The following is a 26,098-nucleotide window of genomic DNA, read 5'->3' as shown; positions in this document are numbered from 1 at the left end:
AGCAGGAGGGACACCATGACTACCCCTCTTCTCAAAACAACTATATGCTATTCGCTTTAAGTAGTCATTCAAATAATGTAAACTAAAATTGACTTAAAACTATTCAATAATTCCAAGAAAAGCGCATTTATGTACTCTTGGTGATGAAAAGCCAAATCCATTAAAATTCAATACGACAAGAGACTTTGTGCTGAAATGAATAGTACACATCTTTTCTTCTTAAATCATACGCGTGTACACACTCCCTAACACTTGAATAGTTTACATTGCCAGGTACAGGTAAAATATAAACAGACGCATTGAAAGTTGACCTTGTAAGTGCAGTATAACCTGTAATAACAAAGCCTGTTTTTAACGGGGGACTCAAATGCGCACAATAAATACCACACATTGATTCTCGATAGAAAATGAACTTACTTTGTGACGTTGGATTCAAACACACATTACAGTAAACGCGATAAAAAGCAGCGGGACTTTTTTCTTACGACAAGGGAATCTACCAGTCTAGCGGTTATAATTTCCGTTGATCATTGTTATGCCGGGTGCGGTGCAAGGTAACGGTCACATAAATTGGTGGTGATGGCTGAAAACACCACAGCAGTTGCCTAGGAGATAACAATTCCACACCAGCTGTTACCTAGAGTGCTTAGGAGTTTACAAGGTGAGTTGGGAGTGTTATACGAAGCAGCAAGGTTTTAGTTTCTATGATAAAATGCACTGTGTTTTATAAACATGTACCTGTGTAGAAGTCCCGAGGTAGGAACTTGCACCTATAGGATAATATGATCAATAGAAGAACGCTGAAAACCAACATGCTAGCTCTATGAATGTAGTTTCACTTTCACAAGTACATGGAGAAATCAGAAATAATAAAAAAATTGGATAAGGTGTTGTGAAAGGGTGTATCCACAAGCAAGGCTGTCACCTGGAGTGCTTAGGAATTCACAAGGTGAATTGGGAATGTTATTCAAAACGGTAAGGTTTTAGTTTTCTGTGATAAAATGCTCGGTGTTTTACACCACGTACACCTGTAGGCCTAGACGTCATCAGGTAGGAATATGCACCTGCTATATGGTAATATAATCAATATATGTGTGCGATGAAAATCGAAGTCTAAGCTGTTAACATGCACTTTCATTTTCAAAAGAGTTGACATTGAGTTTCGCTTGAACATGAGAGAATCAGAAATAATAAATTAGAAAAAGGATGAATGCACAGGCAAACCTGATATTTGTCATTATGAAAAAAGCCGGTCAAAATCCGTATAACATTGTGCAAAAAAAGAAAAAAAATTACCGCTCCTATGACTTCAAAGTACATTTAAATCAGTTTCACAGACGACAACAGCGATTTTAGTCGAACTGACGAGTGCACTTTTCAAAGACGAGTAGGTTTTGTTCACAAGAAGATCAACTTAGACATGTCTATACGGCCGACCAGTTTGTAATGTTAAACAGGCGGAGATATCTTTAGAGCACAGCATTTGTATTGTTGCATGTGTCATCGGTAAACTTATCACCTACGGGGGGGGGAGGAGGGGGGGGGACGACAGGTCATGGATGCGAAGCCGACCATCACCCCTTGGTGTGGGGTTCGGTGCCCTCTCAAAATTTTTTTGTGCTTTGGAGAACAAACAGTGCCCTTTCGTATGGTTAAGAACTATGATTTAGCAAGTCAAAATCTTAATTTCAGGAGGGGAATATTGGTGTAATATATTTTTCAGAAACCGAAGATGGTGGGGGGGGGGGGGGGGAGGGGGGGGGGAGTCAGGACCCTCTCAATCCGCCACTGGCGTGGGTTCTGTTACGTATACATGTTTTAAGTACTCTTTCTGCATTTTGAAAACGACCTAAAGTTATATTTTCTAGGTCAACATATCCTGTAAAGCTACTTATCTTACCCAATTTAAACCATAAAAGTCGATAAAATCCTTCAAATAAAAGTACGATGATGTCAATATTTGCTCCTGAAATGAACAGGAAAACATGGCGGGTTAAATATCCGGCCAACTATTTAGTGCTAGAATATTTATTTACATGTAGAAGGGACATATAACATCGACGCCAAATGTGTGCACTGGTCAAGCAACTACTCGTAATTTTTATTTTTTCTTTTCTTTTTTAAAGGAAATTTGATATGGCGGGAAGTTTGAACTAATGGAATATTCCGTTTTATTCTTAGAAGATCTGAAGTACGTTATCAGTTTCATTTCAGCTAAACGGGCAGATTCATACCTGTCTATACCGGTAACTATGGGCTGTGGAGGGTCAAAAGGCACCGATGCCACAGACCCACCATCCGACAGAGCGACCCCTGTAACAGTGACACAGTCCGATAGAGGGACCCCTGTAACAGTGACACAGTCCGATAGAGGGACCCCTGTAACAGTGACGCAGGAGATTTCTCGGCAGAATACGGAGATCTCTGTTCATGTCTCAGTGGTGAGAGAGGATACTCGACAGAAGACGGAGGTGCAACTGGAGAACACATATGAGGACAAATATAAGGTAAATAATTCACTGGGTTTAAACCAATATGTTTATCGGTATATTACATCAAATGCACATTATCTACTACATGCGTTATAAATCGCGTGCCAACTAAAAGGTTTATGCCCGAGCATTAATCCTGCCCAATCTTGTGTGTTATTTTGTGATGATAGCTTGCATGATATATCTACATGGAAGTGGGGGAGATTAAAAAAATGGGATTTACTGCCACCATATCTCTACCCCAGTTAAGGTTAAATGAAAATAATCTTTTGGCATATAGGCTATTTTTAAATAAATCCTTGTCTTCTGCAGTCATGCCAAATATGACAAACCTAAATCATATATACAGATTAAGTGGCGTGCTTTCTGATATATGACAGTTTTTATCCTTCTTTAGACCGAGTACGATGCCAACGACCCAAGCACGTATCCCCCACCTGCACCGCCGAGAGGTAAGAAGACGGAAGTGTTCGACCAGCAGGAATTCTCCAGTATTGACGACATGGTGAAACAGGTAGGCCTACAGTGGCGCTGAATATTGCTTTATGATATGTCTTTTTGGATATCGCATGAAAAACTATTGTATGTGCAGAATAGAATCGTGATTGCTAACTATAATATTTATTTCGAAAGATTTATGTGGCTTTTTGACAGCAGGCTATTCTATCCAACACTAACAATAACAGTGATGTGTGATCTAATTATATTCAATACGATATAAACATTTAAAGCTCGTTTTACGACGATATCTACATATCTTCTGGTATATATGCACTGTTTCATTCACAGTATAAAATCTGCATCTGTTTTATTTTTGTTACAGGCTCCTGATGATGTACGAGAAAGCTACGAGGCCCTTACGAGCTTCCTGTGTGGATGTGGCCGGCTAGATTACCTGGTTGTTCGAGCCATATTTGTGTGGATTGGCTCCCAAGACTTGAACACAATCAGCTGGAACGAACCCGAGGGAGATACGCCAATATGGTTTCTTTGTCAGATTAAAAACAGAAAGAGCACTAAAGTCAAATTCTTTGAAACGCTTTGCAGGTAAATTGACATTATTAATTGTTTAGTTATAGTAGATTGCCAAAAGCATTATAGTCCTATCTATTAGCTAATGTTATTTTTTAAACAACGTTTATTCGAAAGAAATGGAGGCAAAGCGCTAAAAGCATTAAAAGCTAATGTTATATTTGGAATACATTTATATTAACCTTGAGTTGTTGCTTACAAGCTTGAGTTTCGTCTTTATGTTTATTATTGTTGCTTGAGTATAGAATTTGTGAAAATTTGTAAAATGTGTTAGAATTACTACTTATTATAATTAAACTAAAGATAATATTATTATTTGTTACGATCACTTGCTTTAAGCGTCATCTACGTAGCGTGCACGTATAAGGGCATTAGAATATCAGCTAAAATCTAAATCTAACAACCCTTGACCAAAAGTACAGTCAGAATACTTTTTGCAATTGACACGTCAACTAGTATCCTATATTCTATTGTTCCAGAAAGTGTCACATCCCATGCGTCACAATAAAGGGGCATTCAAAGGGTACAAACTACACAATAGGGGACGACATGGATCCCACTCAAATAAATGGATCTTGGAATGCCGTTTATGTAGACAATGGTGACGACAGCCATCATCATGACTGGAGATTCGTGCACATATTTTGGGGAACTGAAGCAGTAATTGGGTTTGACACCGGAAAATGGACACTGGTGGAAAAAGATGGTGAAAAGAAGAACCAAAAGGGTGAACAATCCCAGGGCAAAGCTGTGTTTGAAATTAACGACTTTTGGTTCTTCACAGACCCGGAAGCCATGATTTACCGGCATTTACCCGAAGAAGACAGCCAGGCCTGGCAGCTACTGGCATCACCATTATCGTTCCAGGAATTTGTCGCTCAGCCATACCTACGTGAACGGTTCTTCGATCTCAATCTATCCTTAGAGCATGGGTCGAAGTGTAGAATAACAACTGAAAATGGAAAGGCAGAGGCGGTGATTTCAATCCCAAAAGACAAAAGCAAGAGCATAGTATTTAATTACGAACTATTCAGCTGTAACGGAGGCACAGGGACCTTGGATAGATTTGTGGCACCAGAAATACGCCAAGACACCGACCAATATGTGATTCCCATGAGATTTACTGCGGCCGGTGATTTCAAACTTGAAATTTCCGCGTCACAGATTGGGGTATACCGATTTTTCGCGTGGACTGCCTTTTACAGAATCCTATGTCCTGAACCAGTGCCCAAAGAAAACGTCGTTGATAACCAGCCATACCCACTGAAACCACAGAATGGGTACTTTGGACCCGGGTTCCACGCCAACGACCTTGGTATCTCAGCAGAAACACACAAGAGGGGGGTTGTTGATGCAGATACAGGCGAGATAGAAATCCGGTTTAAAACTAAACCAGAGACAGGTGTTCAAATGGCGCAACCACGTTTAGTGTCAAACCAGGTTCATTCTGCAGTTCTGCAAGACTTTGTTGAACACAAAAAGGAAGCAGATGAAGATGTGTATACCGTCCGTGTTCCCGAGAAAGGTGAATATGCCTTGGAACTTTTTGCACAACAAGGAAACAAAGATCAGTCGACTCAGACGAACGTATGCAACTACCTATTAAGGTGCAACGACGAAACCCTGCAGGCCACCCCTTTTAAGAATGTCTCGAAACATATGGCTAAGTTGGAGGAAGCCAGTTCCATAGGTGTTGATCCTATTTCACAGGGCCATCAGTGGAAATATATCAAAACATCAGACGGTAACTTAACTTTACGATTCAAGAACGAGCATGGAGCAAATCTTAGATGTCGCCTGAGAATGGAGAAAAGTAACACCGAAGAAGGCTCCATAATTGACAGTGACATTCTTCAGAGTTATATGAAGACAACGTCAGAAGGAAAAGAAGACAGAGTTCAGTTGAGGTTGCCGCAGAGTGGTGAATACATCCTTGAAATAGATGCCGAGAACCATGGAGAATGGATAAAGACATTTGAGTATCACATCGAAAGCGCAGGGAACGACAAGGATTCAACCGATGAGCAGGCGTCTATTTTCCCTTTTCATCTTGAAAGGGGTCTGGGTCCAACCAGACATTCGGAAAAAGTGGGTGTTCATTTGCTGTACCCCAAGTCTGGCAAAATCAAAACTTTAGACGAAATCGCTGACATTTGGGTTCAAACCAGTGAAGCCAGCGGTGATGTACCATTAGAATACACATTTTGTATGCTCACAAATGATAACAAAAGTACCGACAAGAAGAAAAGAGATATGCGGAATAACTTAGTGGTGGAAAAGAAACCAGACGGCAACTATATTCTGAAGGCAACTCTGCCAGAATGTGGCAAATATGAACTGAATCTGTTTGCAAAGCAGGGGGATTGTAATATATTGGTGCATGTTGCCAGTGTGAGGATAATCAGAGAAGCCGTCGATAAAGTCAAAAAGCCACTGCTTATATCACATCATTGCACCTGTGTACATGACAAGGTATGTTAAAAGAAAAACGATCACTCAAATGTCGAATGTCAATTAGAATTCGTAGAATGGCTTATGGTTAAGACGCTCGAAAGTATTATATATATATTACATAAATTCACATCCATCAAATAGTCAGCTTATATGTAGTTCTGATTGTGATGTCATCTGAGTGTTTCATCTCAGCGGGTATTTTTATGTGACTTTATATTCTCCAGATTATGATAATACATAATGCATGTTGTGTTGCTATTTTAATAATACAAAAAATCACATATCATGAAAAAAGTAATATTTGATTTATGTTGTAATTGTAAATGTGACTTTTATTTTCAGACTAGAGTCCAGCTAGAATTAAAGGCAAAAACACGCATTCAGGATGCTTTGCTTAGTACAAGTCGGCCGCCAATGCGAATCATGTGTGTTATCGACGCCAGTGGAAGCATGCATGGAAACTACGGCAAGGAAAACATAAGCAAGCTGGAGAAAATGAAAACTTTCGCCCAAGTTCTGGTAGATTACATGGACGAAGTGGATTACTTAGGTGTCGTGGTATTTGGCAATGAATCCCATCTGACGTTAGGGTTTACGCGAATGGCCAGTGAAGTCAAGGTAAAATATATGAATATATACAAAAGTAATTTATAAATAACTTTGATTTCTTAAAAAATATAATATTACTGAAAAGATAACATTGGCAGTTAATAAATTTAATGTAATTTTCATCTCTGTTTTCTTCTGTGTTTAGGAAAATGTTAAGGAAACTATACGAAGCATTCAACTGATGGGTTCGACAAACCTCAGCGCGGGTCTTTTTGAAGCAATAGAACAGTACAGGAAACTGCCTTTGAAATGGTAAGAATTAAGATCTACCCTCTTTACTTCAATTGCACAGCCCAGATATTATATATTTCAATAATATAGTATAAGAAAGTATAAAATAGTAATATAGTATAATGAATAATATAGTATAAAAACAGGCCAACTAGGAAAGCATTAATGACTATCATATTGCATACATCTCGACGGAAAGAACCAATATTTAAATTAAACAAGTTTTGTATATATATTTAAATAAATACCTCATTTGAAAAAAAAGGTGATTTTCATAAATGAGGCAATTTATAAATAGGAAAAATAGGGAAAATGAATGATATATGAATGGATGATATATTCTAAGTTGTTTAAATTCAGTTTTGATGACAAAATCGTGCTATTCACGGACGGAGGGGCCAACTGCGGGATAACAACATCGCAGCAACTGATCCCAGAGCTGAGAGATCGGTTCAGCGCCATGGGAAAGGAATCCGGTCTGGGGGAAGACTACACCATCCAGATTGCTGCGTTCAGCACCGGCGGATTCATGCCCACGCTGATGTACGAGCTAGGACAAGCTTTCAGCAGTGAGACATTTTATTTCATGGATGAAAACACCCTACTGGAGCTCAACATGATGAAGACGGTCCTGCTTCAGCAGACTGCGGTGGCCAGACACGTGAAAGTCGTCGCTCAAGCTTTGAATGGTGTAGTGTTTGACAGAACAGAGATGCCCCAGTTGGCAGAATCCCCGAGTCTCACCACACGTCAAGATGATTACATCTCAGAACACTTTATCCACACCATATCTGCAGAACTATCCAAGCACGTGCTTTATACCCTTCTCCTACCGGAAGACCATTCAAAAACTTTACCAAATAAAGACGTCCTCGAGATCAACGTTTCTTATCAAAGTGAATTCGGCCTAGTCCAGGAGAGAATACTAGTACCGTATAAAGAACTTCCACACAGCGTGGAGCAGTCCAAAGAAGCGGCCCTGGTAACATTCACCCAGCAAGAAACACGACTTCAGGCAAAGACGGCTATTCTACAAGCAGCGAAATTCATAGCATCCCTGCGGTATGCCGATTCTAAAGAAGCGCTAGAAAACGTGTTGCAAACAATAGGCGATATAAGAACCATGATTGCACAGTATATAAGCAGAACAGGGACACATAAAATCGACCAATACAACGAGCCCGTACTTTGGTACATCCAACACTGTCTGTTGATGCTGAAGCAAGATGAAACCGTTCAATCGTCTGCCGATAAATGGGGTAATCTGGTGTCGTATGGGGCGTCGCTGGACAGAGAGGTCCCCACCACGTTAGATTTCATCTCCGAAGAGCATCAGCTCTTCCGACCGACTGGGATAGAAGAAAAGTTGGAAGATGTTTCAGAACAAATTGATGGTATATTTAGTCTTCTTCCTCTCTTGTTAGTAAAGTTATTCTATATAGCTGCCTAAATATTTGTGCTTGTCTGTCTTCAGATCTTCTAAATTATTGTCATACGGTGATGTCTATTTGTAAGGTCAAAATTGGTCCATATACAGGGTAACTAAAACTACTGCCTTTATATAATTCTAATTCAGATATCAAATATGGCGAATATAAGGATATTTATAGAAAGTTGGAGAGGGCCATCCATGAGAAGAAACCTGGACTCAAAAGGAAAATGTTGAAAGAGGCCATCAACGAAGCAGAGGAGAATAACGTTCCAGATAACGGATTAATTGAGTCCGCAAAAGAGGAACTTAAATATTCTCAGTATCACAAAGGTATGTAAACGTTCCCGCCGTTTCACCATGTATTCAGAGAGACAGCACCAAAACAGTTTAACAGACAGCAGAGAGATATTTGGTTATAGAGACCGACGTAGGACATCAGGTAGATCGAAGGACGGACAAAAACCGACAGAAAAAACCGACATCGACAGCAGATAGGTCGACTGACGCACAAATCGACAGAAAGGCCGACGGTGACAGCAGATGGGTCGACTGACAGACGGACGGTCTGAAGTAGAGATAGACTGACAAACAACTCAGACTGATTCAGATTCCAATCATATTTGCCACCAAAATATAAAATAAACAACATTTTTACATGTATGTTACAACTGTTTGCATATGTTTTAAAATACCCAGGAAATTATACAGGATATTCATTTGAACTATTCATGGATATCTTATTATCTTTAAAATTGTATTAATTTTGGTATGATAACTATAACATTCAACGCTTAGCTCCATGAAAGGCGCAGTCATTATCTGATGATTTCTACGAATCCTACCTTTGAAAGAGACTACAGTGGGAGATTTACCTGCAAATCTGAGGAAAATTCAATTACTTGTATATTTGTAGAATTTCGGGACGCTATCAAGGCGAGAGATCAGAACCACCTGAGACAGTTACTGCAAGATGTTGCCGATTTTCCTGAACACCTACAAAATCGACTTCGACCGGACATCGAAGAAGCAGAAGCCCTCGTTGGACAAAAAAGGAAAAAATTGCGCCACAAAATGCTGGATATGAACTACCGCCTCATTACCGAGTTACACACGTACAGAGAACCACCGATTGCTATTCACTACACCATGGCGGCCGCGTATGTGCTTCTTGGGGAAGACATTGAGGAATTAAGGGTAAGGGCAAACTATTAAAGAGCCGTCCCTTGCCATGGCCTTACACTCAGGGCATCCACTAGCTATTGCAAACAAAATGGTTTTCATACATGTTTATGTGGAATATGTGTAGTTATTGTAAATTGATTATAATTTCGGGCCGGCATGGCATTTTTTTACTTAAGATTTCAATTCCTGTCAGTGTGTCAAAATTAAAAAGGTAGAGTCATGAAATCTTCAGCATTTATTTAAAACACTTTCCTTATACTGTGTATCTAAATTTTTACTGCATTATATTAAACATTGTTGATGGTATAGAACTTTGGATTTTAGCCACCCAATGTATCGCAAATCCACTAACTTATTGCTGCTTTTCGGAAAATACATATTTGTAAAATTGCTTTTTGTGTTGATACATGTACGTTGGAGTGGTCATTTTGGAAAAGGAATGTTGGTACACTGTACATGTCCACGTTCATTGATTAATCACATCAAACTTGTGCAATATCAACTGTTACTAAGATATGTATTTTGTCTTCAGGATTGGGCGTTTGTACAGGCGTTGCTAAGAAGGACGGGTCAGCAAAGCACACTGTTTAGGGCAACAAAACTCGACATCAACAAGGTATCAATCTCACAAGCAGAGGAAAGTGAGGATATATTGAATAATTATGTCGGAACTTTAGATGAAGTGAGAGACCAAAGTGCTGGAGCAGCAAGATTCTTTCATTGGGTAAGTATTTTATCTTTTTGGAAAACCATTTTTTATTTTTTCGACATGTTGGAAAGGTATGATATTTTTACGATTTTAATTTTAATTAAAAAAATATCCAAAAGTAGCTACACAGAAACGCACATCTTTTCGTCAAATTTATTCACCTTCACGTCAAAAAAGCTGGACAACTATTCATCTTGTGTAATCTAAGCGAAACACACACAAGAGGAATAAAAAGATTAAAAAACGATTTTTCTTAATTTTAAATATAAATATTCTTTTTTATTTGCAGGCAAGAGAAGTGATCCATTCCGTCAAAGACTTACACCAAAATGAGTGAACTGAAGTTAGATAAAAGCCCCGGCACATACGTTACCTGATCATTTTGTTTCATTTTAAAAGTGAACAATTTATTTTAGAATATATGATCTACATAAATCATAAACTGGACATGCATTCGGTTAATTTTTACAATGTCAATAAGTCCAACCAGGAAATTAAATCCAAAATCATCGAAACTATGTCCAAAGGCTTTCTCACTGCATTTGTCAAGATTGTTGGCCGTTGGTTCCTCGTGTGATTGTCCAGTAAAGAAGGTCGCGTAACTCCAACCTTCAATACATGTACCTTAAAATGCCACCACCGTGCACTACTGATATGGGTATTATGGACATCTATGTAAATTTAAAAAGGAAACCGGAAACAAATGAAAATTCCCTTTCACTCTCTCTCTCTCTCTCTCTCTCTCACACACACACACACACACACTATATTGTACCTCGGATATGTATAATATAAATAGGAAACGCTGGAGCTTTTAAGTGTTTTGTGGATATATTTCAAGAAGATTTTGATTGATTTGAAAATTTGACAAAACAGCGCACATAGAATATCCGTTTTCATCCGCTTCGTACATCAGCTAGTATACTTACCACCTTTGTTAACAATTAAAAAATTCTTTAATGTGAAATATTAGATAACTGCTATATCATCACGCTACATTGTGAAGCAGATGAAAACCACACATCTGCTGAGGATATAAAAGACTTCAAACTAACGTAAAATAAAACAAAACTATTCAACATAATTTTTTGCGTAGTTACTTGTCCAACTTTTTTCGTCTTGAGAGAGAAGTCTTAAGTCATTTCCACCATTTCAGTTGACAACAGTTTGAAGCCAGATTTTACAACATAAGAGTTTCTTGACAGACAGGGGGTGGGCTGCAGTTCCTCTTCTGAACGTAGATTTAGGAGAGTTGATATTGTGAAATTGTTTCTAGTGTTATAAAAAGCCCATTTTACAGATGTACGCGTATATATAGTACACCTTCTCCGCTTGCTATAGAAAAGCCAAGAACCTACATTAACCTTGAACTACCTTTGGCCAGGCCCCAGTTTCACAAAAAAACTTAAGTCGGTTCTCAGGCCTAGTTGACCAGGATGTCTATGAGAGTGATGTTACACTCCTCCTGATAGGGTAAGATGTGCCCATGTGACCGTGTAACCTTGGTAATTAAGTTCTTAGCAAGGGAAACCGACTAAGTTTTTTTTTTTTTTTTTTTTTTTTTTTTTTTTTTTTTTTTTTTTTTTGTGAAACCGGGGCCAGTTCTGGGGCTATAAATAGCCAGCCTTTTAATGAAACCGACCCCTGGTTATGCTGCTATACAGATATCTAGACATTTAACCTCCGTTATCCTTTCTTCCAAGGGTTTGGCCCACCATAAGTCTCTCAATACTTGACAGACGTACTGTAGTACACCTTCTCCGCACATCCCTCGTTAACTACTTTTATTTGAAACTGGTACTCCAATGATTCAATGGGAACATTGAAAATCAAACTTTACATTTGTAGGTTCTTTTCAAAACTTACGTAAAGGGATAATAACTCTTTATACCAGATATCACGCACGATTCAAGCGGTATGCAGGTCTACTTGCTTGTATATCATGTCAATTGCATTATGCAGGTGCATGTATTTTTCTCATATGCTCTTGTTATATTATATATTCTATATTTCACGGCCATATTATCTTAGAGCAGTTAATACAGGAGGATAGCAAAGCGGAGAATTTGAAATAAAAAAGAATATGAGCGCCGGACAGGGTAGGGAAGGGAGGGAAGAGAAGGGGAACAAAGACGATAGCCTGCTAGAGAAGAACACAGCAAAAATGAATAAATAAATAAATAAGTGAATGAAAGAAAGAATGAATGAATAAATAGATAAATGAAAATTATAGTAATAGTTAGAAAATAAAAGAGAGAGAGAGAGAGAGAAAGAGAGAGAGCCAACGAGGATCCTGATGATAAAGACTGACAGCTGCCCCACTAAAATTAAATGTTAGGTAATACGTACCTTCCCTCTATCAAGGCTACAGTCCTGACCCCAATTCCAAAGCAGACGAGACCTTCACATCTGCAGTACAGTGATCAGAGTTTACAGCAAGGACAAACCAAATACCCTTGTACCTGCTTGACAGTCAGGATGGAGGGAGGTACGTACAGTGAACCAACCTTTTATGATTTTTTATCTTTACTGTATATACCCTTTAACTTTATAACTAAAGCACCCTTTCTTTGTAGCAAATTGGCATTCGTTGTTAATTTTACATAATGTGTAAATGGTCTGCCTCTTCTTTGCATCGACAGTGTTGAGTTGCTAGGGTATCTTGTGACTGGTATAGGTGATATATTCACTAAATTATTCCTATGTGTTATATATATCGAGTACATATATTTACATGGATCTATATATAGGTCAACCCGGCAAGTCGACACATGTTGTGTCTTAAATCTGTACTTGAGGCATTATCTACCTGTCTGGTTATGAAGTGATGTTTGTCTGTGTAATCGTAAGTCTTTAAGCATATCGGGAGTCACTCAGCAAACAAGGAACGTTATTATAACGTTACTATAACGTTTTGTGTTTGCTGGACAGTTTAAGCTCTTGTTTAAGCCCCCTTCACGCTGGACGGCGTCCTATCTGTGTTCCATAGTACGGCCCCGTTTGAGAGTAAAAATATAATACTTCACGTGCCGACAACTGGCCGCTGATTGAGCATTCATGCTGCAACCAAAGCGATGTCTGTGCCTCCTTTCGACGACCACAGCGATGCCAGTTTCATGGTCGCACAAAGGACGCAGAAAGGACGCCGTCCAGTGTAAAGGGAGCTTTAGTAACACACTAAACACGCACGCACGCCTCGAAAACAAGGTACTGTTATAATAACCCTTAACGTCGACCTCTTATAAACGTATATTGTTCTTTTTTATACAAGAATATAGATACACGGACAATTTCGAAGTCACTTCAAAGATGAAAGAAGATTATGACCGATTAGGATATGTGATTATTCGGTAAGACGGTAGAAGAATGCAATAAATTGCTGTCACTTCATTACTATCATACATCGGAAATATACTGATATTAACGTCACTACGCCAGACCGCATTATTGCTTTTATTAAAACATTTAAGGCAAGGCGGCGTTCCCATGCACTGGTATTATACACATGTACCCTGGAGCTCGTTATTATGTGACCCAAGTTGCCGTTGCCTGTAAGGTGTACACATAAAACGTGGTTCCCACAGTACGGTGTGTTTTTAAACACGGCATTCGGCTAGCACTGATATGTGCACGTTCTATTTGACTCCCAAATAATCTGACCTTCTTGTGTGCGACTTCATCCTCACAATGGACTCAGACTAAGATTATTATCATACATTTACATCATTTGTCTGTTTTACATTCTGACTGAAAACAATCCGTATTCTTGTGGTAACCCTAGTATCTTGATTTCACAAATCCATTAAGGTATACGGGTATGTATCCCCTTTATGGGTAAATATAGACAATAGCAGAGACTTGTGGAGTTAATAATTGACTTATATTATCTCAGAAATCTTTTGGACCAAGAGGAACTGGGTCTTTTGAAGAAAACGTTGGAGGACAATGATGGAATCACAAAACATGCATATGAGGTAGGCCTATTTTGTCATAAATGAAATATGTAATTAATATTTTCTCACTCGATTTTCCGTCTTCCTCACTCTTTTTGCAATCATTGAATAAGTTGTGACCTTTCAAGGACATTAAAATGTAAAATTGGACTGAGGTGAAATAAACCGCGAAACGAAATTTTCACCTACTGCATTTCTAAATATGTGACCAACATATGTAGCTTCATTTATAATGAACTGTGGACCCCTATATATCATCTAAAACTACAGTCGGTATTAATAGTGTGTGGCTCTTAAGGAGAAGAATTTAAACATGTTCACCTATTCTGTTCACGTTTGAATTGCAGCTTAGTGATGGGATAGACAGAAAGAGTAAAATGGCTCTGTGGATGAGACCCGGAAATGACGTAACAGGTCTTTTAGCAAGATCAGAGAAAGTAGCAAAGACGGCTGAAATGGTAACCATACAATGTGTGTGCGTGCATGCGCGAACGCGCGTGTGTATGTGTGTTAAAGTGGTTTTCCTGATTTTACACTGTACGTAAGTCGTTAAAACTAATGTATCCATGTATTACCATCAATACAGCTCACGTATCCTACACTTCATGATCGAGATGGATCAGTCTTAATTAAGCGAGTATTAAAATTAACGCTCACGTGATACTGTCCCGTGCACGTTCAGGTAGTGTCACGTATAGGACGTGATAGTCCCTCGCAGACATGTTCGAAGTTCCTGAAATCCGAGGTGCAAACTATTCTAAAAAGTTAGTAAACAGAAAGAAATAACTGAAATATTATATATGTTAAATAGAAACAAATTATCAAAGTTATAATACAGCTGGCTTGCCAAAACATTTAACTTAAAACTTTCTACTTGTTGGAAACATCCGTGTCCTACACAAGGATCATATATAATGTCATTTGGTCTATATGAGTACGTATGTAACCAGATAATTAAATGAACCCTGTTCTAGCTGATGGGTCACGGAGAGGTGTACCACTGGCATGCCAAGTTGATGATGAAGGAAGCAAGAACTGGAGGAAGGTTTCTGTGGCACCAAGACTTCGGGTATGTTGTCGAATTATAGATTAACCATCCACATTGGCAATGGCAGTCATATAGGTAGAATGAATCCCGCTATGTACTGATGCAGGTTTCCGTGTGCTAAAATGTAATTTGATCACTTTGATAGCAAAAACCAAGATATATATAGAGACATAGCTCGTGTATATATATATATATATATATATATATATATATATATATATATATATATATGTCCACCTCCTATACGTGAGCTATGTCCACTTAGTTGGAACCTGAGGATTTTGTATTCAGTCTCTGCGCAAAATGGATACCAGTATGGAAAGACAGAAGGAAATAAGCAAAGTGAAAAAGAGATAAAATATTAAGAATTAAATTAAACGTTGTGTTAATATATCCATATCAATATTGTTTCAGTTATTGGTACCAAGATGGTGTTTTGTTTCCAGACCACTTGTCCACTGCCTTCATTGCCTACGACAAAACAAACAAAGAGAACGGCTGTCTTCAGGTGACCCACATACTTAAGTACCCTTAACCAGGGAATTATGTATCATTAACGTATAATTCTCTGTTGAATGAGCCAGTAGCACTGACATTTGAGTAGTTGTACGTTTGGTACCCATAGTGGTGACAGTAAGTCACGTCAACAGTTGTTGAATTATGATGTTGCAAAGTTCCCACGAGTCAGGTCAGATTGACCTCTTGTTTACCGCGTGTTGACCACGTGTTGATTTCAGATCCTGCAAGGCTCTCACAGGGCAGGCCGTATTAAACTCGTGTTGATCACTTGTTAATCACGTGTTGACCACTTGTTGATTTCTGATTCTGCAAGGCTCAGACAGGACAGGCCGTATTAAACTCGTGTTGATCACATGTTAATCACGTGTTGACCACGTGTTGATTTCAGATCCTGCAAGGCTCCCACAGGGCAGGTCGTATTAAACTCGTGTTGATCACATGTTAATCACGTGTTGACCACGTGTTGATTTCAGATCCTGCAAGGCTCTCACAGGGCAGGTCGTATCGACCACGTGTTGACAGGTGGACAGACGGGGGCGAATGTAGAAAGAGTGGAACAACTGATGAAGCATTGTCCACTAGTGTATGTGGAATTGAATCCTGGTAAGGACTGCTCGGTTTGTCCATTGCCATATCTTCTTGTCGAGTTTCCTTTAGTTTTATGTTGCCATTATAAATGGCCTGTTTATGGAAATGTTTGGCAGGAGTGTCTGAATTACAGTTTGGCGATTCTTCTTAAATATGTTTTATTTTGAGCAGTTTTTAATAGATAGAAAAAAGGAAAGGAAAGATGACGAAAAATTTTGATTGAGGGTATATTCGATACTATTGATGCACCTTAATTTTCTCTATTTATAATGACAATGGAACGTTATGATCTAGTATATACATGTAGGTGCTTACTTTAACACAAAGGACAAAGAGAATATATATTGCTTGATTTGTTTCGCCGTTTAAAGGTCATCGTAACTCACCTTTATCTAAACATGTTTTGCTATGTTGTTCATATCCTCACATTTTCAGGTGATTGTCTTTTCTTCCACTCCAACCTCGTTCACCGCAGTGACAAGAATGACAGTGACCACAGGCGCTGGGCACTGTTGGTCGCTTACAACACCAAAAAGAACAACCCTGTCACTAAAACCTTCCTCCCTGAATACTTTCCTCTTGACATGGTGAGGAGAAAAAAACTGCATGTATACATGGGTTTCCGTCTTAATTACTTTTATAGTTAAAACTAGAATAGCCGTGTGGCTACTTGGTTCACTATTTTTTCATATTATGGACAAGTGATGGACAGGCAAAATGCTTACATCTGTTGAAACAAAGCATATAATTTTAGTACCATACCGGTAGATGAACTAAGTTTGATAAAGCTAATTCACTTTTCTTAAAGGTGGCCAACTCTGCTGTAAGGGAGTGTACTAATTTCACTGACATGGCTGGCAAAGAGTTTCTGGATCCCAGGAACGACCACACTGTCAACGTGGATGCCAAGTAATTACTTCAACCAGGGTGGTGCACTGCAGAGAGATCCATTTAAATGTAGAAGGGATGAGATATTTACATATTTATAGGCCTTTATACATCAGTGATAAATTAAGTCAAAGAAAAAAAAATCAAGAATGCATCAGATTTCAAGTTCACGGAGATTCTGTAGTGAACCTTGGACATTTAAAACATCTTATCAGTCAAATTATTTAATATAGTATAATATTCTGGAGAGAAAATTCAGAAATTCATGGCCCATTCTTTAGTTTTAATACTAATGTCCTTCATCATTATGGAACCGAGACGTCGATTAAGAGCTGTCGGTATGGACACCCTACTTGGTCTAACTTTTTTTTTTTTTTTTTTGGGGGGGGGGGGGGGGGGGGGGGGGCGTCCCTAAGAACAAAGTAAACGACGTTTAACTTGAATTTTTATCGTAAAATCACCTTTATTATGATTCTACAATGCACAACCCTGGCAAGACTGGGAGAAAATATGTAAAATATGTTTGATTAACACACGGAACAATCACGGTAAAAAATAAACAATTGTTATTGAGAGTTGTCATTTATGAATGTCGAGTTACCGTGGTGAAAATGCACTGCACAAAAAATGTGATATTTTTACTGTATATATGAACACACATTAGTGAATATAATGGATTTCTCTTACATAAACACATCATAATTAACAAATTATGCATTACTCTAGAAATCATGGCCCATGTAACAAAGACATTCAAAATATTTAAAACGTGCATCCTTGAAATGTGTTAATATGAGATATTTGGCTTACAGTACCAAAGGTTAACTTTGTGTTATGCCATACAATTGCAAGTCTGTGGTTCCTGGAGGCTGGAACATTTTACGTATAACAAACGGTTAGGGGAACCTTTTCCCGCGTTTCTGATTTCATTAAGCGTGGCTCTCTTGAAAAGGTAATCCTTCAGCTCTGCAGGCGTGGGTTTCTGGGACGCTGGCAGGCTGCTTAGATATGCTGCCAGAGAACCAACGACAAGAGGACAAGCCATGGAGGTTCCACTTAGGGTGTCAGTAGCGTTCCATGCACTTGACACCGAACTTTTCATGTTATTTCCAGGGGCAAATATATCCACGCAGGGGCCATAGTTGGCCCACTTTGGCCGAATATCATGATAACTGGTCGCACTTACTGTTATAGCCTCGCTGGCTCCCGATGGGCTTTTCTCGCACGCGTCCATCGCCTCATTGCCAGCAGCGACCACTACCGGAATGTTATACAGTCTGACTGTTTCATTTATCGCGGCGTCTATCAGATCAGACTTGGGGTATCCAAGAGAAATGTTAATCACAGCTTTACGGTTTGGTTTTGTTTTGATGGTATTGACGGCATGTTCGAGCCCACTGAGCAGCCAGGAAGCGCTGCCCTCTCCCTTGTCGTCTACTACCTTGATGGCGTTCACCTGGGCCAGACGCGCCACACCGAAGCTTCTGCCGGCAATGAGACCGCTCACGTGTGTTCCGTGCCCGTGGGTATCGCCGTCACTCATACCAGGATCTACCTGGAGGATATAGCAAAGGCGTATGAAAAGTTTTTAAAAAAGTGAAATTCAGTTAAAAATTCAGTTCAAAAAGTGAAACTCAGCACAGTTTACAATGGACGACTGGTCATACATGTATAAAACGGATGTTGATGCTCTCGCCTCCCAAGGGAGGTCACTGTAATACTATCATACACGTTTTTATTCATCAGCTGATCTATATATTTTTTTAAAAATCAGGAGCTTGGGAACTTGCTTGCAGTCACAAATAAATGGTAATGACTTTGTAAGAAAACATCTGACTTTAGTCCCCAACCATACAATATAATATCGTGTATATTTTTAAGCGCACCTTGTGTATTATTTTTCCCCTATTCTTCCTAAACTCCCTGTGGTCTGCACGTATCCCTGTGTCCAACACGTAGACGTCTACGTCCCTCCCATCACCGTCTACCATTAGCCGTCTATCTCTCTCCGCCCTGAAGTCTCTCACTGCCCTCATGTCTAGTCTGTCTAGACCCTGAAAACGGAGGACGAGCTTAGTCCATTTCATGGCTAAGTTATACCCCCTTTACACTGGACAAGTCCTTTCTGCGTCCTTTCTGCGACCATGAAATTTGGCATCGCTGTGGTCTTAATAAGGAGGGACGAGCATTGATTTTGTATCAGAATGAATGCTCAATGATCGGCCAGTTGTCGGCACGTGAAGTATTATAATTTTTTAACTCTCAAATGGGGCCGTCCTGCTGGACGCAGAAAGGACGCCGTCCAGTGTAAAGGGGTCCTTAGGAAATAGTGTAAAAAAACATTAAATATCGTTGAATATACATTATAATGCATAAATAAAATGTGTTTGTTTGTTATGCCAATAACATTATCGAGATAAAGCGTACAAGAGCGAGTTTACTCATTGCAAAAAAAGTTATATTATTATTATTATTATTATTATTATTATTATTATTATTTTAAAATTAACAGCAAAATGTATCCCCAAAGCAAGAAGGACTGCTGGATTGATTTTTTAAGCGCTCCCAAACAGCCAGCCGTCCTTACCCATGACCATCCAGTGATATTCTTGCAATCCAAAAGCTTCACCTTTGTGTCTTCATACACCGTCGTCACATCCGCTTTCTTGGTGCGAACAATGTTCTCCATGTCCCTGAAATGATGGTTTTGCAGGAAATATAATAAACCGTTCCCTGAGGCATTTGCGTGCGTTCCGCGGCTTATTCCCGATAAACACTATGAGATGCCCATGGTATAACTGACTAAAATGACGCAATCTTCCTTTTGGCAACTCTCCGATACTTTTAAACAAAGCCGCAGCCAACAGCAATATTTGTTTTCTGAATCATAAACGATATACATGACAACGTGTTCCCTTATGACAAACTGATCAAGTACTAGAAGGTTTACATGATGTCATTTTGATAAAACGAACACTGTTTGTAATCTGAAACAAAACCAAACATTTTATTATCTTATAAACTATAAAATTTGTCGATCAGTTTCACATTCGAGCTTCATAAATTTCCGGTACTTACTCTGGGCTTGCTTCCATGACGTAAAACTTCACTCTGCCAATAGTGATGACGTTATCGATCTTTGGTTGACCTAGCGCTAGTAAGGGTGACCTGGCCTTGGCGATCAGAGGACCTCTTTGTTTCAGAGAACTTCTTACAGAGGTAAGGTGAGATTTGACTGAAAAGTATTAGAAACTATTACAGCTTAGCTCAAATAAATAAAAATCAAATTGAGGCAAGACTGGAGCAACATTATTTTGAAAAGTAATTAATGGTCTCTTAAAAACAAAAAATAATAGCAAAAAAAAAAAAAAACGCTTTTCCATTATTTAGCACCAAAAATCAAATAAAAAATACCAATCGCTTGCTTACTCTGTGGGTTCCGGTCTGGTTAACATTTCAGGGGCCGGTTTCACAAAGCAGTAGTTAGTTAGCGATCGGTAGTTAGCCTCTCGCTAGTTATAGTGCCGTTTCACGAAGCAGTCGCTAGTTCTCTCGCTCGTTATTGTCTCGTTGTTGCCTTGGATATTTAACGACTGGTCAGACCAGTCGCTAACTCTAGAGTTTCATCGTACGCATGCGTAATGAGTGAAATAAAAAGGTTGCTTAGTTACCGTTGTCTGTCGTTTGTCTTTGTATCCAATATGGCGGCTACTTTTCTTGCTATCCGTACCGCCAGACGGGAACGTAGACTACGACGTTTTCATGAAAGGCAGAATCTATTAGAATATACACACGATGATGCAATTTACAAGAGGTTGCGCCTAGCTGTGACAAAAAGCGCGGCAAAAAGGTGGTGGAGATCCTTTACGACGACCTCAAAGCAGACGTTCTTATGCATTTTCAGCCACCAAAAATTGGAGAGTTAGTGCTTTCGTGACACTTTTACGCAAGAGTTCCACTTCCGGCAGACGGTTTCGAGACTACGGTGAGTAACGAGAGAACTAACGACCGAACTTTACGACTGAACTTAGCGATGAGTTAACGACTGCTTCGTGAAACACCCCTCGAAAATCGCTAAGTTTGCTCGTTAGCGAGGTAGTTCAGTAGTTAGTTGTTCTAACTAACTACTGCTTTGTGAAACCGGCCCCAGGACCCCTGTGTGACGTAATTAAATCGGTTGACGTCATTCTGACTTGGAAATAATATAATTAGCCTGCGTGTAAATTGGGTATGGACCCACCTTCTGTTTGGTTTGGCTTTTTTATGGGGAATTTTTATAGAAAAGCTTAATAGAGAAATTAATTTGCACCTTAATACGCCTCATCCCATACTTTGTGAACACCACAAACCACCTACTGTTTCATTTATCTCGTAAATCAAACATGAAAGCCTTTCACGCCCTCTAGATGGGGTAAGGTGAACGAAGAGGTTTATGTCCTCACCTCTGCTCTCGGGTAGGTCTTCCTTCAGCTGAACAATATATCTGTATTTAATCCGCACAGCTTTCGTGTAGCTCACCAGGCGGACTGAAAAGCAAATACACAAAATACAAACATTTTGCTATTGGGACATTTTTTTTCTTTGAGGGCATAATTCCCTCGTTCAATCTGAATGTGATAATAAAATTTTAAATTTAGGTAAGCCACTAGTTACCAGTGGATTTTAAAACCTTAGATCACATGAACCTGACTACAAACAATGGTTTCAAACTCAAAAATGTTGAGAACTTCAAGACAAGCAACTCCAATTAAAAAATTTTCCAACCATTTTTCGTGTTCACTTACGGCTGCAGCAAGTGAACGTTATGTGTGACGTCACTGAATGGAATCTAACTAAAAACGTTAGTGAAACGTTATGATAACGTTATTAAACGGTTTCTTGGGAACATGCTTTTCACGTGTTCTGGTTAAACCCACTGGGTTTCGAAGTACAGCACTAATACACGGAACTACGCGACAGAAATACTACTAGGTAATAAATCCTAATTTTCACCTCTGCTTTTAGTTTCCACGTGAACCCTTGGCACAGCGTCAACGGCACGAACCGCGGTCCCTTCAAACCGACCCTCCTCATCAAGGTCGTCTCCACCGGAAAACGCGGTGTTATCTGAAAATATAGTAATCTGTAGCAAAACTACGGAAGTCGTTTTTTTTTTCCAAATTTCAAAATACTTCCTCGAAATTTCGAGATAATATATTTTTAAACATGACACCTGTCGGCTTCCGCACAAAACGAAAGGTTGAAAAAACTAGAAATTCCAAATGCAACAATAACTGTCTCCGTGATAGAAAAATTTTATAACATAAGATATTATGAAAACTAAGCACTGTATCTCGTGGTCTTCTTGTCATGGTTGTCAGGGGTGGGGGAGGGGTGTGTGTGTGGTTGTATGGTCACCATGAAAAGAAGATTCACAAGCAACACTGTGTGGAGAGCACAGATGAGAAAACACTCCATCTACCAGTACATGTAGGTGATAACATTAAAGTAACAGAAAACTGTGGGGAAATACTAGCAGAATTGCCAGATAAACGGATTGTTAATTAAATGACTACACATCTTAGAGAAAGATGATAAAAATTATCTGGTATATTCTGTATCAAGACGCACTTAAAATGTGTAAAGGTACTTTAGCCACTTTTTCTCTTATTCATCAAAGATTGAAGGAAGTCGTTTCAGCAATTAAACGATAATAGATGTGCAAAAATGTAAGAGTGCAGATTACTTAATTACTCAGTGATTAACTTAGATTTTATACAGAGGTTAAGTGAATACGCGCCTGTTTTCGTTCAAGAGAACTTTTTATTACAAAGGATATTAAGAAAATTAACTCGTGGTCTTCTTGTCATGGTTTGCTGAATATGATGGCTGCTAGTTTTTGTCTGTCGTTAATGCCACCACTAATTAAGAAAGCTATAAGAGCAAAACCTTCCTAGGGCCAATAGAACAATTACAACATTTGTTCCAGCGCAGTTTTTTTTTACGGAAAACAGTTATCAATTTGATGTTTTAACATTAACCTTAAAAGGTGCATAGGAAGACAAGTTGAGGTTTGTTAGTGTGTGTGTGTGTGTGAGAGAGAGAGAGAGAGAGAGAGAAAGAGATAGCGTTGGGGGAAGAAGGAGGCACAGGGGTTGTCATCCCCCGCTTCCCGCCCTAATGACTGACACCCCTCGCCTCAACCCCCGCCACCCCCCTCCCGGCCCCATCGAGGTTTATGTGATATATACCAGTAACATATAAGAAAGCAAAGGGAAAGGAAGCTCATCTCCAAATACTAAATCCAATTTCGGTGGAATACAGATGTAAAATATTTACAAATATTTGACATTTACGAGGCCTTACATACACATTAACGCCTCGTAAATGTCAAATATTTGCAAATGTTTCACATAAGTTTAGTAGTTACGTTGTACTTCTATTTGATAAAATCCCCAATGCCCCCCTGCCATCCTCAACGTATCCTGTGCAATTTCCTCAACAAAACATAAACCTTTCTTATCGTTGTACTTGACTTAGTTGATGAGAATAGTTCATAAGAATGTACCATACCTGTATGTCTGTCGGTTATCTTGATCACACACACATGCACACACGCGCGCATGCATGCACACACACACACACACACACACACACACACACACACACCCTCACCTTCCTGTGCAGTGTTGGAAGTAAAACGAGATGCGGCGCCGCCAACTTGGACAGGACCAGTATTCCGGAAAGAGCCCTGAGAGCGCGGCGCAAAAAATGTAAACCGAACACAAGCCACGCGACGAATAGGCTGAAGTGACAGAACCAACAGACAGCAGACGACAACTTTCATAGTGAGCTAGCAGCGTCGGCAATGTGATGAGATCTCCCAAACTGTCTTTTTGGTTAAGTGCCTTGCAAATAGTTCCTCTCAAATAAAGTTTATCGCACGGAATGCTGGTCTCTGGTCTTCGCACGCAATACCCTATCTATTTAGGGTCGCGTTCCGCTGCCCAAGCTATACTATATACCTTGCGGGCACAAAGCCTGAAGACGTCCCTAGAAAGGTGATTGGCAAGTTATGTAGTGTTGAGTCCCCGCCAATTGAACTAGATGTTGAACGGACGTGTACTGTATAACGAACAGATTGATGCGGACTAAAAGTGCCATTAGTGGAAATATATCTTAAAAGCAAAATCGGCATTGCTCTGTCGTAAACCAATTTCAGCGCCGTTTCTTTACTTTAAAAGACCACATAACGATTTACACAGACCACGGCTTTCAAAGGAATTGATTATAAAACATTAACTCGTCACGTTTATTCGTGGTAATAAAAAAGCGAAATTCTTATTTTCCTTCTTTCTTTTCTGGGTATCGTCACCACAGTAGATATGTCTCTGGGGAATAGCGTAATTGGCATCATTCCCAATGCCCCCCCCCCCCCCCCCATCCTCAATGTATCCTGTGCAATTTCCTCAACAAAGCATAAACCATTGTTATCGTTGTACAAATGTACTTGACTTAGTTGATGTGTCATAAAAAAGTACTATTATATATGTCTGCTGGTTATCGTGATCACACACGCACACGCACGCACGTACAAACATGCAAGCACGCACACACACAAACGCGCTCACTCGCACGTACACACGCGTGAACGCAAACGCGCACGTGCGCGCACACACATACATCACGTACATAACCTCACCTTCCTGTTCAGTGTTGGCAGTAGAACGAGATGCGGCGCCACCAACTTGGACAGGACCAGTATTCCGGGAAGAACCCTGAGGGGGCGGCGCAAAATATGTCAACCGAACACAAGCCACGCGACGAATAGGCTGTTCAAAGTGACAGAACCAACAGGCAGCAGACGACAACATTCATAGTGAGCTCGCAGCGTCGGCAATGTGATGAAATCTTACAAACTGTCTTTTTGGGTAAGTGTCCTTCAAATAGATTTCCGTCAATGGGGAACAGGGCTGCCCTGAGTGTCAGGGCCACTGTAAAGCTAGCTTATTAATTATTCAAACGTTTCTTTGGGATAGCTTCCAGTGGCCCTGGGGCCGGTTTCACAAAGCAGTAGTTAGTTAGAACAACTAACTACTGAACTACCTCGCTAACGAGCAAACTTAGCGATTTTCGAGGGGTGTTTCACGAAGCAGTAGTTAACTTATCGCTAAGTTCAGTCGTAAAGTTCGGTCGCTAGTTCTCTCGTTACTCACCTTAGTCTCGAAACCGTCTGCCGGAAGTGGAACTCTTGCGTAAAAGTGTCACGAAAGCACTAACTCTCCAATTTTTGGTGGCTGGAAATGCATAAGAACGTCTGCTTTGAGGTCGTCGTAAAGGATCTCCACCACCTTTTTGCCGCTCTTTTTGTCACAGCTAGGCGCAACCTCTCGTAAATTGCATCATCGTATGTATATTATAATAGATTCTGCCTTTCATGAAAACGTCGTAGTCTACGTTGCCGTCTGGCGGTACGGATAGCAAGAAAGGTAGCCGCCATATTGGATACAAAGACAAACGACAGACAACGGTAACTAAGCAACCTTTCTATTTCACTCATTACGCATGCGTACGATGGAACTCTAGAGTTAGCGACTGGTCTGACCAGTCGTTAAATATCCATGGTAACAACGAGACAATAACGAGCGAGAGAACTAGCGACTGCTTCGTGAAACGGCATTATAACTAGCGAGAGGCTAACTACCGATCGCTAACTAACTACTGCTTTGTGAAACCGGCCCCTGAATATCTTACGGTCGGCATGACCTCAGAAGATGGCCGCCACGCCCGGACTAGGGTAAAACAATCGGTAAGCTCATTTACTCCCAATGTTAAATGATGAAATTTGATCGTCTGTATCTCTCACACCGGTAGATAATTAAACTTGACAACTGTTTAATAATATCAAGGACATTTTCTAGTATTGATGCCGATTTTATCAGCGATTGTATAGAACTTACCTGGATCTTCAAACAATCATAG

At 39.7% G+C, this 26,098-nt stretch overlaps 3 protein-coding genes across 6 annotated transcripts; 2 read left to right on the top strand and 1 right to left on the bottom strand.

Moving 5' to 3' along the window:
• The first annotated feature begins 340 nt into the window (after positions 1 to 340).
• LOC106168267 (uncharacterized) lies at positions 341 to 11,213 on the top strand. Its single transcript, XM_013547276.2, has 12 exons — positions 341 to 661; positions 2,215 to 2,507; positions 2,890 to 3,006; positions 3,316 to 3,539; positions 4,004 to 5,996; positions 6,321 to 6,596; positions 6,733 to 6,839; positions 7,179 to 8,212; positions 8,395 to 8,580; positions 9,164 to 9,444; positions 9,965 to 10,156; positions 10,431 to 11,213. Exons 2-12 carry the CDS (start codon positions 2,253 to 2,255, stop codon positions 10,476 to 10,478), a joined length of 4,713 nt encoding a protein of 1,570 aa, XP_013402730.2. The 5' UTR covers positions 341 to 661; positions 2,215 to 2,252; the 3' UTR covers positions 10,479 to 11,213.
• Positions 11,214 to 12,474: 1,261 nt separating this feature from the next.
• On the top strand, positions 12,475 to 17,533 carry LOC106168285 (uncharacterized). 2 transcript variants are annotated; one of them, XM_013547296.2, is made up of 10 exons: positions 12,500 to 12,629; positions 12,892 to 12,986; positions 13,413 to 13,491; positions 14,034 to 14,115; positions 14,442 to 14,552; positions 15,069 to 15,163; positions 15,557 to 15,650; positions 16,135 to 16,264; positions 16,685 to 16,836; positions 17,058 to 17,533. In XM_013547296.2, the coding sequence occupies exons 3-10, from the start codon at positions 13,451 to 13,453 to the stop codon at positions 17,160 to 17,162; spliced, it is 810 nt and encodes a 269-aa protein (XP_013402750.2). In that variant the 5' UTR covers positions 12,500 to 12,629; positions 12,892 to 12,986; positions 13,413 to 13,450; the 3' UTR covers positions 17,163 to 17,533. The 2 variants fall into 2 exon arrangements, with proteins under 2 accessions (XP_013402749.2, XP_013402750.2); XM_013547295.2 differs by lacking the exon at positions 12,892 to 12,986 and having other exon boundaries at positions 12,475 to 12,629.
• A 1-nt stretch (position 17,534) lies between these two features.
• LOC106168272 (uncharacterized) lies at positions 17,535 to 25,865 on the bottom strand. 3 transcript variants are annotated; one of them, XM_013547281.3, is made up of 7 exons: positions 24,819 to 25,865; positions 22,130 to 22,243; positions 21,580 to 21,663; positions 20,216 to 20,372; positions 19,725 to 19,830; positions 19,024 to 19,191; positions 17,535 to 18,692 (listed from the first exon to the last, which is right to left on the bottom strand). In XM_013547281.3, exons 1-7 carry the CDS (start codon positions 24,988 to 24,990, stop codon positions 17,970 to 17,972), a joined length of 1,524 nt encoding a protein of 507 aa, XP_013402735.2. In that variant the 5' UTR covers positions 24,991 to 25,865; the 3' UTR covers positions 17,535 to 17,969. The 3 variants fall into 3 exon arrangements, with proteins under 3 accessions (XP_013402735.2, XP_013402734.2, XP_086864607.1); XM_013547280.3 differs by lacking the exon at positions 24,819 to 25,865 and adding an exon at positions 23,792 to 24,354; XM_087008481.1 differs by lacking the exon at positions 22,130 to 22,243.
• Between the last annotated feature and the right edge of the window lie 233 nt (positions 25,866 to 26,098).

This window comes from Lingula anatina, chromosome 3 (assembly GCF_051362555.1).
Source record: "Lingula anatina isolate TDL-2025a chromosome 3, LinAna3.0, whole genome shotgun sequence".
Lineage (NCBI taxonomy): Eukaryota > Metazoa > Brachiopoda > Lingulata > Lingulida > Lingulidae > Lingula > Lingula anatina.
Note: the sequence above shows the minus strand (reverse complement) of the source record. Positions and strands in the feature narration are given on the sequence as shown.

Excerpts from the sequence above, each read along its gene's own strand:
- LOC106168285 (XM_013547295.2), top strand. Across the intron at positions 14,553-15,068 it reads TAGCAAAGACGGCTGAAATG|CTGATGGGTCACGGAGAGGT; the intron begins GTAACCATACAA and ends ACCCTGTTCTAG. Across the intron at positions 15,164-15,556 it reads CTGTGGCACCAAGACTTCGG|TTATTGGTACCAAGATGGTG; the intron begins GTATGTTGTCGA and ends ATATTGTTTCAG.
- LOC106168272 (XM_013547281.3), bottom strand. The coding sequence starts at position 24,990 with ATGTTGTCGTCTGCTGCCTGTTGGTTCTGTCACTTTGAACAGCCTATT. Across the intron at positions 21,664-22,129 it reads CGTGGAAACTAAAAGCAGAG|TCCGCCTGGTGAGCTACACG; the intron begins GTGAAAATTAGG and ends TTTGCTTTTCAG. Across the intron at positions 19,831-20,215 it reads GTCATGGAAGCAAGCCCAGA|GGACATGGAGAACATTGTTC; the intron begins GTAAGTACCGGA and ends CCATCATTTCAG.
- LOC106168267 (XM_013547276.2), top strand. The coding sequence starts at position 2,253 with ATGGGCTGTGGAGGGTCAAAAGGCACCGATGCCACAGACCCACCATCC. Across the intron at positions 8,213-8,394 it reads TGTTTCAGAACAAATTGATG|ATATCAAATATGGCGAATAT; the intron begins GTATATTTAGTC and ends ATTCTAATTCAG. Across the intron at positions 8,581-9,163 it reads ATATTCTCAGTATCACAAAG|AATTTCGGGACGCTATCAAG; the intron begins GTATGTAAACGT and ends GTATATTTGTAG.